This window comes from Fopius arisanus, unplaced genomic scaffold (genome assembly GCF_000806365.1).
Source record: "Fopius arisanus strain USDA-PBARC FA_bdor unplaced genomic scaffold, ASM80636v1 scaffold00050, whole genome shotgun sequence".
In the NCBI taxonomy this organism is placed as follows: domain Eukaryota; kingdom Metazoa; phylum Arthropoda; class Insecta; order Hymenoptera; family Braconidae; genus Fopius; species Fopius arisanus.
In genome coordinates this window covers 77,883-93,922 of record NW_011887789.1, presented here as the reverse complement: position 1 = coordinate 93,922, position 16,040 = coordinate 77,883, and the positions used below count along the sequence as shown (strand labels likewise).

General features: G+C 38.6%; 5 protein-coding genes across 9 annotated transcripts in view; 3 read left to right on the top strand and 2 right to left on the bottom strand.

Moving 5' to 3' along the window:
- The window catches only part of LOC105267752 (filaggrin-2), a 4,406-nt gene extending 2,253 nt beyond the window's left edge, over positions 1–2,153 (top strand). The window contains exons 3-4 of one of the 3 annotated variants that reach the window (XM_011306820.1): positions 4–67; positions 188–2,153. In XM_011306820.1, coding sequence (XP_011305122.1) covers positions 4–67; positions 188–1,878 — 1,755 coding nt within the window. In that variant the 3' untranslated portion in view covers positions 1,879–2,153. Of the gene's footprint in view, positions 1–3 lie in introns of all 3 variants that reach the window. The other 2 variants (XM_011306821.1, XM_011306819.1) reach the window with 2 other exon arrangements.
- spel1 (DNA mismatch repair protein spel1) overlaps positions 1–2,725 on the bottom strand; it is a 10,403-nt gene extending 7,678 nt beyond the window's left edge. Inside the window, exons 1-2 of the mRNA XM_011306822.1 lie at positions 2,453–2,725; positions 2,327–2,376 (exon numbers count right to left, since the gene is read on the bottom strand). Coding sequence (XP_011305124.1) covers positions 2,327–2,376; positions 2,453–2,495 — 93 coding nt within the window. The 5' untranslated portion in view covers positions 2,496–2,725. The remainder of the gene's footprint in view (positions 1–2,326; positions 2,377–2,452) is intronic.
- A 96-nt stretch (positions 2,726–2,821) lies between these two features.
- On the bottom strand, positions 2,822–6,351 carry LOC105267754 (zinc finger protein 235). Of its 2 annotated transcripts, none has more exons than XM_011306824.1 (4): positions 6,158–6,351; positions 5,308–5,555; positions 3,384–5,231; positions 2,822–3,234 (listed from the first exon to the last, which is right to left on the bottom strand). In XM_011306824.1, the coding sequence occupies exons 2-4, from the start codon at positions 5,542–5,544 to the stop codon at positions 3,001–3,003; spliced, it is 2,319 nt and encodes a 772-aa protein (XP_011305126.1). In that variant the 5' UTR covers positions 5,545–5,555; positions 6,158–6,351; the 3' UTR covers positions 2,822–3,000. The 2 variants fall into 2 exon arrangements, with proteins under 2 accessions (XP_011305126.1, XP_011305125.1); XM_011306823.1 differs by lacking the exon at positions 6,158–6,351 and adding an exon at positions 5,956–6,109.
- Positions 6,352–6,426: 75 nt separating this feature from the next.
- On the top strand, positions 6,427–11,148 carry Vang (Strabismus domain-containing protein Vang; the record flags this gene model as incomplete). Its single annotated transcript, XM_011306825.1, is given in 3 exon segments — positions 6,427–7,337; positions 7,623–8,217; positions 8,767–11,148. Coding segments are annotated over 3 exon segments (1,731 nt in total). The 3' UTR covers positions 9,769–11,148.
- Positions 11,149–11,249: 101 nt separating this feature from the next.
- Positions 11,250–15,822, top strand: Dgkepsilon (diacylglycerol kinase epsilon). Of its 2 annotated transcripts, XM_011306816.1 has the most exons (11): positions 11,250–11,618; positions 11,708–11,899; positions 12,329–12,500; positions 12,601–12,731; positions 12,941–13,088; positions 13,157–13,374; positions 13,598–13,743; positions 13,837–14,008; positions 14,395–14,575; positions 14,650–14,786; positions 14,919–15,822. In XM_011306816.1, exons 2-11 carry the CDS (start codon positions 11,732–11,734, stop codon positions 15,036–15,038), a joined length of 1,593 nt encoding a protein of 530 aa, XP_011305118.1. In that variant the 5' UTR covers positions 11,250–11,618; positions 11,708–11,731; the 3' UTR covers positions 15,039–15,822. The 2 variants fall into 2 exon arrangements, with proteins under 2 accessions (XP_011305118.1, XP_011305119.1); XM_011306817.1 differs by lacking the exons at positions 11,250–11,618; positions 11,708–11,899 and having other exon boundaries at positions 12,429–12,520.
- The last annotated feature ends 218 nt before the right edge of the window (positions 15,823–16,040 follow it).

Here is a 16,040-nt window from a genome sequence, read left to right as displayed (position 1 = left end):
CAGGATTATACACAGCAGACTCAAGGACCTGGGGATTTTTCACAACAATATCCACATGGTCATGGACATCGAGGACATGGTACACATGGGCATGAACAGCATGGGCACAATGATGGAGATCAGGATTATACACAGCAGACTCAAGGACCTGGGGATTTTTCACAACAATATCCACATGGTCATGGACATCGGGGACATGGTACACATGGGCATGAACAGCATGGGCATAATGATGGAGATTTTAATTCCAATCAACAAGGCCAATTGAATTATTCTCAACAGGATTTTGGAGGAAATTGGCAATTGGGACAGCAACGACAACAGGTTCAACAGACAGGAGGTATCGACTTTGGTCAACAAACAGAAGATTTGAGCCGGCAAACAGGGAACCTCAATATTGGGAATCAGCAAAGCGATTTAAGTCAACAGACTCAATCCTTCGACGACTGGACTCAACAAACAACTGGAAATCTCGGCTTTGGCCAGCAACAAAGTGGAAGCCTTCAAGAAGGAAATTCTGGCGGTTATGGAGACTACAATCAACACACTCACTCCTTCGGTGAATTGAATCAACAAACAACTGGAGATTTTGGGTTTGGACGGCAAGAAACAGGAAACCTCGAATTTGGGAATCAACGTGGGAATTCTGGTCAGTACAGAGACTTTGGACAACAAACAAGCGGAAGTCTTGACTTTGGCCAGCAAACCGAAGACTTGAGTCAACAGACTCAGTCATTCGGGGATTTCGGTCAGCAAACAACCGGAAACCTTGGCTTCGGTCAGCAAACCGAAGATTTGAGTCAACAGACTCAATCATTCGGCGGCTTGACTCAGCAAACAAGCGGAAGTCTTGACTTTGGCCAGCAAACCGAAGACTTGAGTCAACAGACTCAGTCATTCGGGGATTTCGGTCAGCAAACAACCGGAAACCTTGGCTTCGGTCAACAAACCGAAGACTTGAGTCAGCAGACTCAATCATTCGGAGATTTCGATCAGCAAACAACCGGAAACCATGGCTTCGGTCAACAAACCGAAGACTTGAGTCAACAGACTCAATCATTCGGCGATTTCACCCAACAAACAACCGGAGATTCTGACTGGGAGCCATCGCAAAAGGGTAAACTCGAGTTGGGTGACCAGCATCAAGATTGGGATCAACAAATTCAATCATTTCCTGGTTCAACCCAACAATCGGGTACATTGGAACTCGGCAACGAGCGTCCAGCGCCCAAGCCACCAGCAAGGGGTCGAATCAGGAATGGAGGTCCTACCCCCGCTGCTCAAGACACTCCACTAACTCCAGTTAAAGGTGGGGCAAAACGCCCAGCTCAACAGAATACCTATCCTCAATCATCTCAAAACCCTGACCCTCTCCGCGTGATTCCGATAGAAGATCAATTTCACCAGAGCACCCAGTGGCACAACTCGCATCAACCCGGTGATTTGACAAACGAAAATTACCAACAGGGACCCCTCGAGGGCTCTCAAAAATCACAATCCCCACGAAATGAACAACAAAACTCGACAGATACTGAAATACTGTTTCAGCCTCGTATTCTAGAGGCTTATGGTGGCAATGGCCCCTACGACGTCAACCACAATGACAATATATTCGCTGGGGTCAAACCCAATCCAACAGCAACACTCTCACCAATGTCTGACTCTTGGGATATTCAAGAAAAACCTAATGAACTAGCTCGCAGAAATAATAATTATCCCACATTTGCAGGAGCACCTGATCGAACACCGGGAAATGATTGGGAAGAGACGACACCCGCAACAACGACTGCTGCCCCTGGATTTTGGAAACGAGTTGGAAATAAAATCGCGACGACATACGAAAAAACGAAAGAAAAGATATCCGATACTTTTGGTTAATTCATTTTTCGATTGAGCAGTTAACTTTAAACGTAATAATATTTTCTTTATCGCTTTGATACGGCATGATATAAGTATTATAAAATATATTTAAATGTCATGATACTGCACCGAACCGGTGAAAAAGTTGTCTGTACGATTTTTTTGTATCAAACAAGAATCAAAGCGCACGCATCCTGTTAGGAACTATCCCTTAAGATTTAGTCATACCGGCCTTTCTCATATACATTTGTGCAATTTACAATTCAATTGATTAAACATTTTTTTTTGTCTTCTGTTCTTTGCTTCAAATGTTCCCTGAAACGTCTTATCCGTTCTCCTCTTTAACCGCGTTCTCAAGTTTTACGATCTTTTATTAATAAGGTAATCATTTGCCATCGAAAAAATAATTGAATGTTGATCACTATTTATTATTGGTCGACTAATAATATTATTGTTGGGGACTTACCTCAGGAAGGCCTTTGAACATTCGCACGAAAATCTGTTGGGCTACAGCATCTAAACAAAAAAATATAACCTCCTGGTCAGCCGTTGGTCTTGCGGTGTATTTATATCAATATGAATTTGTACAAACCCATGCCGAATCTCGTCCCCTTCGGTTCAGTGACTTCTGTCATGTTTCAGGATTAAACTAAACGAGAATCACGCAATGACAAATATCATTCATGGATTTACACAATTTTTTTTGAAGAGCGCGAGACGCCGATCAACACTGAATAAACCACAACGATGAATGGCTAAAATACGCGGGCTTTTATTTTGATTTTCAAAATGGGAATCTATAGGGACACCAAACATTAATTTGTAATTGTTTCAGCAATGAATCCCTAAACGGAACTTCCCGTTTTTCTTCCTTTATGTTATTTTTAAAAATAATTCTTGAAAAAAAAAATAGAAGGAGTAGTTGAATCATGGAACGGTCAATGGAATAAAACAACGGATATCATAGAAAATCGGTACCTATTTTATTTGATAGTATCATCGATATTATCATTGTGGAAATAAAAATAAATGAACATAAAAAGCTTAAGTGAACTTGAAAAAAGGGGGTAATGATTTCTAACATTTTTTCTCCTTTAATTTACGACAAATTAACTATAAAATCGTTCAATCGATTTGAAATTACGTGTTCTGCTGAACGAGACTCAACCAATTTTTTCCATCGACACCAACTGAGGATGGTATTCTTATTTGAACCAATCTCACTGGATTCTTACTATCACCCATCAAGTCTTTGTAATCAGCCCCCGTCGATACGACTATCGTTTCACCATCTGCAGGATCGTTATAGCTGTACACTTGTTCACCATCTTCACTCGTTTTACATTGGATTACTTCGCCCTCAGTAAAGGTCATCTGAAAATTGAAAAAAAAAATCAAAGTTGAATTATTTTTATTCACTGATTCGCGATGTATAAATGCATCGTAAAAATGATAATTGACATGGATAAATAAATGACTGAGTTGAAAAAATCGTTACAATTGATCAAAAAAATTGATTATACCTGACTATCGACAACCATGTGCTGCACTGCTCCCTCCTCTATGCCCTCTCCATCAGTAATGTCCAAAACACTTTCCTCCTGATAGATATTATCGTTTCCATGAATAATTACATGGTCCTTGAGATCAGTTACGTACAACTCAGTCTCTCCAAGTTCATCAGCGTTTTCTTCCATCAGTAATTCAACACCTCCACCAGGAAGGATGACCTGATCCTCCTCAGTCGTCAGTCTTGGCTGATTGACAACAATTGTGTCATTCAAGTGGCCTTGAGATTGCATATGGGCGTAAAGAAGAGGTTTTCGCATGAATCCCATGCCACAAACGAGACACTCGTAAGGCTTCTTGTCGCTGTGAATGAACCTGTGGGCATTTCTATTATCTCGACTGTTGAACGCCTTTCCGCATACCTCGCACAGATAAGGTTTTTCCCCAGTATGAATTCTCATATGTTTCTTGAAATGCTCTGGATAAACAAATGTCGCCGAACAAGTTTCACACTTGTACGGTCTTTCTCCAGTGTGAGCAGCTTTTATGTGATAATCCAGAAGTCTACGTCTCTTGAAGCCCTTTCCGCAGTCATCGCACTTATACCTTTTGTCATTGTAATGGGTCGCTCGTTTGTGTGATTGTAAATTAGATCGTTGACTGAATGTGGCACCGCAAAATTCACATTGATAGGGCTTCTCACCGGTGTGTGTTCTTTCATGATCTCGAATTTCTGCTTTTCGTGCAAATGCTTTTCCACACATTTTACAAATGTAAGGCTTGTAACCAGTATGAACGATGTTGTGGACCTCGAGATTATGCGGCGAGCCAAATGCTTTTCCGCATTGATGACAGACATATTCCTTGACTCCCAGATGAGTTTTTTCATGCTGATTGAGATTCTGCTGGCTGAGGAAAGTTTTGCTGCACTGGGTACATTCGAAAGGTCTTGGTCGAACTTCGTGGGTCTTAACATGCGCCTTGAACGTATACTTTGACGCGAAATCCTTGCCACAGGTCTCACAAATATACGGCCTTACACCAATGTGAGTATTAACATGCTCATCGAGAAGATTTCTGGAGCTGTAACGTTTGCCGCATGTCTCGCAAGGCCACGATTTCACTTGAGGATAGTGTATTCTCCGATGAATCCTGAATAGTCTTAAATTACTGAATATTCTGTTGCAAACTTCACATTGAAAATCACCCTCCTCTTTTGCAACGTGATCGTCGAGATGAATCGATAATTCGTTCCTTTTTCGAAAGTCAAGCCCACAAATGTCACAGATGTATAGTCGGGCCTCGTGAATCGACTTCATGTGAGCCACTATTTCTTTAGCATCTCCAGTCATCGGTTCATCCGTATCTTTGGGACACAGAAGACACGTATAGGTGTCTTCAACTTTGGATACAATCGGCTCTTGAGGTTCTTCCCTGACAGTTCCCCTTAGTCGCTTTGTTTCCTTTTTCCTCTTCTCCTCGAGCTGCGCCGTTTTTGATGAGTCAGATTCCTCTTCAAATTTGATGCTGATTGATTCATCCAGGTATACTTCCGTCATTTTTGTCTGCTCCGCATGATCGGTATTGAGATCCTCTTGTAAATATTGCTCATCCAAATGCTCCTCCATAGTGGTATCTAGGGCATCCTTAATCTCTGTGATTTCCGTTTTAGGATCATTCTTAATTTCCTTCTCTTCGGGTTCTGCCTCCTCAACAATGTGATGCTCAACTCCATCCAAATAATCATGATCATTACATTCATCTCCAGCACTATTCGATTCCGAGACTTGTTTCAGAGTTTTTTGATAATCACTCATGATCTCTTCCTTGATCTGCATCATCTTGGCCTGCAACACCTCAAACTGAAGCCAAATATCAAAATGATAGTCTCACCCAAATAAAACAGTAAACATCACACCAATGAGGAATAAAACTCACCTCTTGACACAATTTTAAACATTTCTCACACAAAATAACTGAATGTGCATTATCAGCTGTAATCTCGGTATCAAGTAAACAGCATATGGTCTCAGCAAGTGGTTTATCACTGCCATTCCCATCATCGCTGAAAATCTTGACACAATTCTTGAGTGATAGGGCGATCTTGTCATTGCATATCAGACAGTTGTTGGAATCATTGGAATCATTGGAATCTCTCTCAGCATCGCTCGTCATCTTTCCAGATTCTGATCAATGAAAAAAAAAAAAGATCCCTGAGCTAAGTAAGAAGGCTTGAATAATCCACCTACATTCAATAAAATCATACAATAAGTATGATTGTGTCACGAATACCCAATTCATAATCAATTCAAATGTCCCGAAAAATTCGATCCTCTCCCAAAACAGTCTACCCAACTCATTAACAAATATTAAGTAGTGTATGAGAATTGAATGGTCTGGCGTAATGGACACCTTGCAATCTCAATTCTGCAAAACCCCCCTGGAATGTTCGGTGTTCAACAATAGAACAATCCAAATGACTTTATATTCAGTGATAATATTTTTTTTTCTCGAAACAATGCAACGAAAGTTGTGAAATTATCCAGAGTGCAAACATTAAATAACAAAAAAGTTGTCAGCACTGACTTGAAGTATTTTAGCCTTTGTAAATTTGGAGTATTGGCAGCGGCGATCCAAGGTAAGCACTACCACAAAGCACAAACAGGGGCAACGACTAAATTCTGGGTAGTACCAACGCCATTTACGTTTTATACCCCCTCTGTACCCCTTCGCTTATGTACTACTACCAGTGAGAGAGAAATTACAGACACTCGTTATTCTACTGTACCTCAATCTCACGTACGATCATTTGTTTTTCGGTGTTGGTGACTACCAATCCGTCGAGGTGATTTTCTTGTGTTTGGCCACGTTGGTAAATGAGTGGTTTTCCACACTCAAATAGAAACACCGGAAACTTGAATTTACTTGAATGTATGAGTGGCAAGCCGTTATGAGACGTATGAGTTAGACTCTTTGAAAAAGGACTTCTGTCTTTCTCTTTCACTTGGCGCATGCTCAGAGCTGAAAATCACCTGGGGAATTTTCCATTCCAAAAATTTAAAAAAAAAATTCATCTTGGGTATCAATTCGTTGCATTATTAGGTTCTTCGGTCAGTAAGAACAAGTAATGATGTCTGGATTTATGTTTTTTAACTTTTTTTTTCACGTCTCTATTTCGATGATTTCCCAGGCGGTGCTGCCCCCCAAGTGCCGAAATGAATTCCAGCCGACGGATTTCTAATGGACGGTAGAGTTGTTCTTAAGTTGATACATGAGAACTTGTCCGAATATCCCGAGAATCCCCTAGGTCTCATGTTTTTTTTCTCTCCCCTTCTCTGTTGCTCTCAAGTTTGTGTCCCTTGGATGAAAATTATGAGAGGAATTCCAAAGGGGGTGACCGACGATCCTGACGATCGTAAACGTGAGGCGTGTCGGCGTCTGTTTTTCATTTTTTCATTGTAATTATGAAAGTGACATGAATTGTTCTTGGTCGCTCCCAGGGATGTTGGCGGGATTATTTGTGGGATATTAGTTGGGGTGGGAGGATTTTAAGATGGTTTGTGGTGAAAGGTAATTTGGTTTTCGTGTTGAAAGCTACATGAGGGGAAGCAAGATCGTAAAACTCGAGCAGTTGAGCATACACTATGCCAGGAAGGTGTTTGACCTGGTGGAGCAGCAGCTGACGAGAATTTCCAATTGTTTTCAGTTGGTGAAATGAGGGATATGTGAAATGATATGATTATCTAGTTTTGTCATGTCAGTACGTGAATACGTGGTTTGTCCTGAGCTTCGGGGGTATGTTTTGGGGTAATTTTCGGTAGCCAATGCTGTGGTATGGAGACAGAGAGCATAAAGTCAGGGGCTAGCGAGCATAGCCACAGCCACCACAGTAGGAGTTCATCCAAACATTATCGTTCACATAGCAATAAAACACAGCATCATAGACAGCATTCCCATCGTAATTCCAGGTAATTATCTTCTCGGAAATCATAGCTCATATCGACAATTCTAATTTTTCTATCGGTATAGTTATGGTTGCTAATCGATTATCAATGCACATTTGAATGGACTTATAATTCTCATTACTATATTATTTGTGCGTTTTGTAATTATTGTATATTTGAATTCAATTTCGGCACGGTTACTCCGGAATAAATATAGCTAACTGAATCTCGATCAGAATATTTTCTCCGTGTTGATGAACTTGATTATTTAAACCGACTCTAATGCCCATAAATTTTGTCCCAAAGTAGGAATAGCAGAAGTCAACGGAAAGAAAGACCGACCTTCGACTCCTGCGAAATGGCGCCATTTCAAACAACCGTAAATGTTCGTGTGAATAGTGTAGAAAATGTGGGACAAGAAGTTATTGAAGTACAAATCCTTCCTCAGGATGAGAATTGGGGTGAGAACACAACAGCGGTCACTGGAAATACATCGGATCGTTCGGAATCAACGGAAGATGTCAGTCACTGGCCGATTGAAACGGATGGGGCGTTTAATTTCACATGTAATAGATATTTAGCACCAGTTGTTGCTGCAGCCCTCGGTGCCGGTGCCTTTTTGAGCCCAATTGCAATGGTTGTACTGCCAAAATTGGGCTTTTTCCCAGATTCATCAACGGTACTAACAATGCAACAGAGACTTCAACTTCTATCGTGTAATGCTGAATGTAAAGGACAATTACTCGGTTTGGCATTTAAATTAGTATTACTGGCTATTGGAAGCTGGGCGATTTTTCTGCGGCCTAGAAATGCAACAATGCCTAGAGTATTTTTATTCAGGGCTGGAGTACTTGTATTGACGTTACTCTGCATTTGCTCTTATTGGCTATTCTACGTTGTGCAGGTGAGTTCTACGTCTGGAATATTGATTTCAAGTAGATCCTAGATGATAGGGTGAACAGTAATTCCATTATTAGTGATAATTGTTCTATATCTGAACCAGACGTTTGAAAGTTAATGACGGATGAGAGCGAATGATAATTGAATTTCATGACTCAAAGAAAATTGAATATCCCAAGATTCCTAATAATGTCTTTACTTTCTTGATTTTTTAACTATGAAGAGATCGGTGATATTTTGGCAGGAGCTCGACGCAAAAATGTCTGAGACATTATTCTTATTTAAACGGATTTATTTCCAAGAGATCATCTCTATTGAATTTTCTTATGCAAATTCAGTGCTCTGCGTTAATTGCCTCCGGTAAAATCCAACAAAGAATCAATTATATTTTGAGTCATCCACTGGGATATTGTAAACCGACAAAAAATTTTTCCCAGATATTTGTCTATGAATAGAATTAACCATGTATTTATAGAAAGTTGATGATGCCACAAATATTGAACTTATATCAAAAGCATTATGTCTTGAAATAACGTCGACTTTCTAATTCCAGGTGACCGAAAGTGCAAAAACCGCCGCTAATGGTGAGATAACAGAGTACAAAAGTTTAGTTAATTATGCTGGGACTTTCGTGGACACTCTTCTCTTCATCCATTACATCGCAGTCCTCTTAATTGAAATACGTCACCGGCAGCCGACATTTTATATTAAAGTAGTGAGATCGCCAGACGGAGAGTCACGATCCTATGCAATAGGTGACTTGTCAATTCAGCGTGCAGCAGTATGGGTGTTAGAGAAATATTATACTGAATTTCCAGTATACAATCCGTATTTGGATCGTCTACCAGTGTCTAAATCCGGTCGTAAGCAATCGAGTTTCAAGTTTTATGACGTGGATGGTGGAGTCAATACAAATATTCCACCAACTCCTCAACGAGGGGGTGGAGACAGAGCTGTATTGGCTGCCCAGGCGCGTAGAAGGGACTCAAGTCACAATGAGAGATTCTACGAGGAGCACGATTATGAGAGAAGAGTTAAGAAGAGAAGAGCAAGACTGATAACAGCAGCAGAAGAGGCATTCGCTCACATTAAGAGATTACACTCGGAGGCTGAATTGGCACCAAATCCTGGCCCAATGGATCCTATGGAAGCCGCACAAGCTGTATTTCCATCAATGGCTCGTGCCCTGCAAAAATATCTCAGGGTAACGAGACAACAGCCGAGGCATTCAGTGGAATCGATTCTCGGGCGTCTCGCGAGATGTTTGGCACAGGATGCTGCACCCAAGGCATTTCTCGAGCCTTTTTTCACTGCTAGCCCCGTCTTGTCTAACGAGAAAGAACGTCAGAGGAAGTCACATCATTGGGCACTCGTTTGTGAAGGTGAACTACCATCGAGGTCGTTGTCGCAGGGGTGTGAATTTCAATTGCGACAAGGGGAGGTTGCATTGCTCTGCACTGCGTACAGATTGCCACATTTCAGCTTGACGGAGCAGCTTGCGCATCCTAAATCTAACAAATTCCTTCTCAGGCTCAATTCGGAGACATCAGTTTGAGGGAATTAGCTGTGCAGTTGTGGAGTTGCAGCAGTAAGATGGATGCAGACAATTTTAATATTATTTCTCGCAGATAAACTCGACGGGTTTACTCGGTAGATGTGGAAGGTTTTATAAATGGACAAACCGGTAATTATTGTTTAGTATTAATTACATATAACTGCCGTGTTTCATGATAGAGCGCGAACTATCGATGCCGTACTCTGCCTTTGATATATGTACAATCGGATACATATAATGTAACTCTAATTTTTGCTACAAAGGGGAGGAAAATTGAGATTGAAATGCACAGACTAGTACAGGAAGAGAATATTTTTTCAATAAGCCGCTGTACGTTTAAATAATTATTATTCATAGCTGAATATTTATATTGACTGTAAGGAGAATTTTTTGCAAACATGCAGCTACATTCCAAGTGGAAAACAAACTGAAATAATAATTATGAGAAGCTATATGGATTAATTATCTATGAAATATCTGTTAGAGCACAAAAGAGCGCTTGGTGTATGTAACTGCCAAAGTATTTCAGCAGCAAACTGATTATATTCATGGAGATTTACATATTATTTTAATGAGAGAAATTAATACAACTGCCTAACGCATATTGTTCTAAAGTTTAAAATATTTCTCGAGTACTTTATATTTACATATCAAGGCTTCACTGATTAAATGCTTTTGTATATAATTTTAAAGACTGTAAAACAATAATTTTACAAGACAGAGTGAAGGATTTTTTCATTGGAAGTAACGAATATTGAGGATTTCTTATCTTCCACTAGAGTGCTGTGAAAGAACTGTGGACTTACAATAAGTCGATTTCAGTTGAGCATCGGGTTTGTAAAATATCTGACAATCCGCAGAAAACGGCACATTTTGTTAGGCGATGTATAATTTGTAATGATTTTTTTATTCAAATAGCCATATCTTATTTCACCACTTTTACGCAAGGATAAATTACGATCTAATGAAGGTGCGTGAAGCCTTAATAACGTACTATTAATATTCTTTTGAATCCACAATGAATTGTTTCAATTCATCAGTAAATCATTCGCTTCCCGATCGAATGCAATGTAGCTTTTTAACAATCATTTTAATTCTAAGCGTTTTATAAAGAATATCTTTTTCATCATTATTTATGTGTGAGCATGACATGACAGCTGTAAGCATCATTCATTCAATCGTAAATTAAGTTTATATTATTGTAAAGTGAGAAGAACCTTTGGAAGTTGATCTCTGGCAATTGTTTGTACTTAGAACTGGAATAAAAATATAAAAACCAAACAATTAATATCTCCAGCGCATTTGTACAGGATTAACTGTTTAAATGTGTAAAGGGAAGAAATGTCAAGTGTGGAGTGAATAAAAATTTTACGAGTGTAATGCATTGTCTATTTTTTCAATTTGTTTATTTGATAACACTTGCATACATGAACTGCGCATGGGAAATGCGCAATTGTTCATGGATGTGTTAATAAATGGGAGCCGTCCGATCGACTTTTTGAGTAGTGCACATGTGTGTTACAAAAAAGCCAACATAAATCGAGACACATTCAAATGCAACATGTCTCATATTGATTCACTTTAATTTTGTACATTCACGTGAATAAATCAACTCTCGTCTGTCTCCCGGTGCGATTGGCAAATTAAATTATAAAGTAGATTGGAAACTCGGAAATTAAATTTTCAGTATGAATTATCCATGGAAATAGGAAAGCCAGCTAAATTTCAAAAATTATAATTCGCTGCTGAATGCCAAAGTTACAGAATGATTAGTAACAATTACTGACAATTATTTATAGGAAACCTAATTGGTGTTGCACCGATCGTAAAATTGAATTCAATCAGCTGAGGTGAGAATTACTCCAACGCGAATTCTGGGTTTCTGTTATTTCTGGTAATAATTATTATCAATTTTTAACATAAATTCTTTTTTTTTCAGTAACATCTCAGTAAAACAGCCAGAATGTGGGAAAATGGGTTAGGTACAGTACTCATTCCAACCGTTTCTACAATGATTATTTATGTGATAACACTGAATCTCGTGAGGTATCTGATGAAGGATTCACACATTCCAATTAGAGACGTTTCCAAGAATCATAACTGGAAGAACATCGATAGAGGAAGTAATAAGGTATTTTTTTGTTTTTTTAAGTGACAGGTGGTACACCAAAAATTACATATTCTTATAATTTATTAGTCATCCTGATTGACAGTCGGACGAAAGAAAATTATCTGTCAAATGCGTGCATAAATATTCTCTATAAAAAAAATCTGTGAACCGGACGTCCACGTCACCCAGTGAAATGCGTTATCATGGAAGGAATAATTTATTCAAAAAGTCTAGAAGTTTTCAACTGTTTTTCATTTCCTTTGTGTGGAGTATATTGTTATCTTCAATTCAATTCAATCCTATACTCACAGAATTGCGCATTGCAGTGAGAATTAGAATATATTCGTATTGGAGTCCGAAAATGTATCGTTTTGGATGGATTTTCCCATTAAAAGGTCCTCCGTAGTACATTCCCCTTGACAGATAGCTTACGTGACATTTTCTTCAAAGGCATACTACTGCAGCATCTGCGAATCACTCCTCATTAGCATGGATGGCATTTTGTGTGACTCCTGTGGAGTTTGTGCCGATCAAGGTTGCATAAAATTAGCTGATAAGAGGCTAAAGTGCAAGGCAATAACGTTATCCAACGATCAGCCGATGTTACACCACTGGATTAAGGGTACAACAATTTTTCATTTTGTATGTAATCATGTGCGTATTGAGACGAATGCATTCGATAACTCGTGAGATTAATCGAACTATTTTTCAATTTTCACAAGGAAATCTCCCTGCACTTGCCATATGCGAAATTTGTCAAGAAGAATGTAGTGCAGAGCCTGGACTAATTGACTGGTCTTGCTGTTGGTGTCAAAGATATACTCATGAAAATTGCAAATCCAAGATGGATGAGGTAGTTGAAAGTTAATTATTTCAACTGACTTATAAAATAGGCATGGGATATTGGAGTGGTTGGGTGTGAATATTAATGAGAATTTGGAATCGAATCAATTTATTTAATCATGCTTTTCAAAAATTCACTTACGATAATTAATGATGAGAATAATTAATTTGTTAATGTCATTCAGACAAGGTTCTGACATAAATCATTTTTTACCACAGATATGCGATTTCGGCAAGTTTAAACCCATGATAATACCGCCGTATAGTCTGGAGGTTGTAAACAGGCGGAGAGCAGTACGCAAACGTCTTCAATTACGTTCGATTATTCCGCCGATATGGCCGAATTGGAAACCCCTCATCGTCGTTGGTGAATCCAAGATATTTTAATAATTGAATCGTTCTTTGTCTCTTTTGTACTAATTTTCAATATTGCAGCGAATAAAAAATCGGGAAATAATGATGGAGCGGAGATACTCTCTCTATTTCGTCGATTGCTGAATCCTGCACAAGTTGTCGATCTTTCGGATCGAGATCCAGTGGCTGCCCTCGAGTGGTGTCGTTTACTCGGAAATACTCCATGTAATGTTCTCGTGGCTGGAGGTGATGGAACTGTGGCTTGGCTTCTGAATTCCATCCATAAGTTAAAATTAAAGGTGATCTTCATATATTTATTAAGAAATAATCATTATTTAAAAATAATCCCAGAGTGAAATATTTGAAAAGATCATTTCATACATAAATTCATATTTTGTCGCGTTTTTTAATGTAACTTGTTCTAATGGAGTTGAATCGAAATCATTCTGATATTCAATTATACATTTCGTCAGCCATGTTTCAGGTCAATCAACGCAGTTATACTTAATATTATTCTTTTAGCCAATTCCATCAGTAGCAATATTGCCGCTGGGCACAGGAAACGACTTATCTCGTGTCATGGGTTGGGGAAAGGAGCACGACTCAAATTTTGATCCGACGGATATTTTGCAACGCATCCAGACGGCCCATTCGGTTCAGCTGGACAGGTATACGAGATTTTTTTTCCTCATTCACTCCATTGATTGATGGGTGATTTATTGAATGGATGAGAAGGATCCATGTGTAAATGAATCTTACAGGTGGGCGGTTACAACGAAATGCGATACTCGTAGTCTCGGCTTTCGTGGCGCACAACAGAGGATGTTCATGTATAACTATATGAGCGTCGGCGTTGATGCTCAAGTAGCTTTGAATTTCCATCGAACAAGAGAGAGCAGGTTTTATCTATTTAGCCACAGGATATTCAATAAGGTAGGTCTAATGAATTCAACTGTCGAGTGCAACGCGAATAATTTACAATACCCAGAAGATAATAAAATTCGACTAAGCATAGACGAAGAATTCGATTTTGTGTAAATGAATATCTCACATTAATATAGAATTGTTCATTTTTTTTTAATCACAGTGAAAATGAATTTTTATTGAGAATTTTCTACATTGTTACCTGAAATATATTTGCATCAAAGGAAGAGAGGAGAATTTTCCCAAGTACTTTTGTACCCCGGTAATATTATCCCGTAGAGAAAGGAGAGGAGTCCTTGCTCTAGGATATTCAGGAAAATAAACTGAGAGCAAAATGGTCGTGTCTCGTATTTCAGCTTCACTGTTGTCTTATGCATTAATTTATTGATTCTCAGTTATTGTACCTGGGATTTGGTACTCAACAAGTAGTGGAGAGAGAATGCAAAGACCTCGACAAGAGAATCGAAGTCTATCTAGATGGAGAACAAGTTAATCTGCCATCGGCGGAGAGCATTGTGATTTTGAATATTCCATCGTGGGGTGCTGGAGTAAAACTGTGGGAACTGGGACTACAAGGTGAGTAAGCCGCAAAATGATTAATAATTCAAACAGTCACTATCGCAGTGAGATATTCTGTCATTTAATATCAGGCAATGAAGATATTGGTATGCAGAGCATAAATGATGGAAAACTAGAAGTATGCGCTATATATTCGTCATTTCACATTGCTCAATTGCAAGTTGGCCTCTCGCAGCCTCATCGATTGGGTCAAGCTAAAATTGTCAAGGTAATCACTATTTTCCCTTTAATTTCAGCCCCTAAAATTACTCACATTTTACAAATAATTAAAATTCAAACGAGCTCTGTTGAACGACCATGATTACCTGTTTCAATCTGTTAATTCTCCATTATATTGCAGATCAAATTGCTTGACTCTTATGCAGTACAAATTGATGGTGAACCATGGCTACAAAACCCATGTGAATTTGTCATAACCCATTGTGATCATGCTTCCCTGTTGAAGAGTAATCAGAATTAATTATTTTCATCATGGCTGTTGTGTTTTATGAAGTCATTTGGGCTCTTTCCTCTTGATTATGTTGAATATCGTACAAAATTGTTTTATAGCACCAGGGGAGTGAAATTATTATTATTTAAAAATACTATCAATGCTCGTTTTGCTCTACAAAGTGAATTCTGACAGGCATTTAAAAAACTAGTATGTGTTACACGTGTCTGGAAAAGATTCACTTTGCCATAATTACTAGTAACGCGATATATTACAACATAATGTTAGAAAATCGAAGATAATGAGCGCCTACCATAAATTATGTGAAAAGGGCACAGAAATCACTTTATTAATGAGTCAAACGTAATTGTAACAGCCCGGAGAGATATAATTTCCTGGAAATACATGAGATACTTAATGAAGGAGAAATTATTGAAAAACTTGGTTATCGTTTAATGAAAAAAATGCATTTGTAGAAAGTATTAAAAGATCGGGTACAAAACGAAGCATTCGGAATTAAACGACACAGACTGAGCATTTCTTACTTAACTTAAATGAGAAGGCATTTTCCAGTGAGACTTCTGAGATTTTTTTCAATAGACAATGGTAATTGAGAAAGAAAGTAGTACGCTGGACGTCTAATGAAATTTTCCCCTATTTTGATTATTATCAAGAAGAACAGCACAGAATTGTGCGCTATAGGATTAATTTGATTCACTCGATAAAAGCTGCCTCGGTGAATTTCCTATATTTCCATTTGTATGAAACAAAAGACCGTACAAAGAAAGAAATAAAGAAAGCAGAAAAATATGTACGATTGAGCGTTTGGATATTATTATGAATCTGTCCTCTATCTTTTCTTGTGAAGCATTGGATGAATCAAATTTCTTAAACACGAGGAGATCATCGCTATTGACACCGTTGTACCATGACTGAGCGTCAAGCTCGGATTTTGATTATTCTTTTAACAATCTGGCTCATGCATGAATTTTCAAAGGTTATGAAAACTTTAAAACGATGATGGAACACTGA

What these genes read in the sequence shown, in the direction of transcription:
- LOC105267754 (XM_011306824.1), bottom strand. Translation starts at nt 5,544, where the DNA reads ATGACGAGCGATGCTGAGAGAGATTCCAATGATTCCAATGATTCCAAC. An exon ending in GTTTAAAATTGTGTCAAGAG is followed by an intron (nt 5,232 to 5,307) that starts GTGAGTTTTATT and finishes ATTTGGCTTCAG; the next exon opens with TTTGAGGTGTTGCAGGCCAA. An exon ending in ACATGGTTGTCGATAGTCAG is followed by an intron (nt 3,235 to 3,383) that starts GTATAATCAATT and finishes TTCAATTTTCAG; the next exon opens with ATGACCTTTACTGAGGGCGA.
- Dgkepsilon (XM_011306816.1), top strand. Translation starts at nt 11,732, where the DNA reads ATGTGGGAAAATGGGTTAGGTACAGTACTCATTCCAACCGTTTCTACA. An exon ending in TCCATAAGTTAAAATTAAAG is followed by an intron (nt 13,375 to 13,597) that starts GTGATCTTCATA and finishes TTATTCTTTTAG; the next exon opens with CCAATTCCATCAGTAGCAAT. An exon ending in CATTCGGTTCAGCTGGACAG is followed by an intron (nt 13,744 to 13,836) that starts GTATACGAGATT and finishes TGAATCTTACAG; the next exon opens with GTGGGCGGTTACAACGAAAT.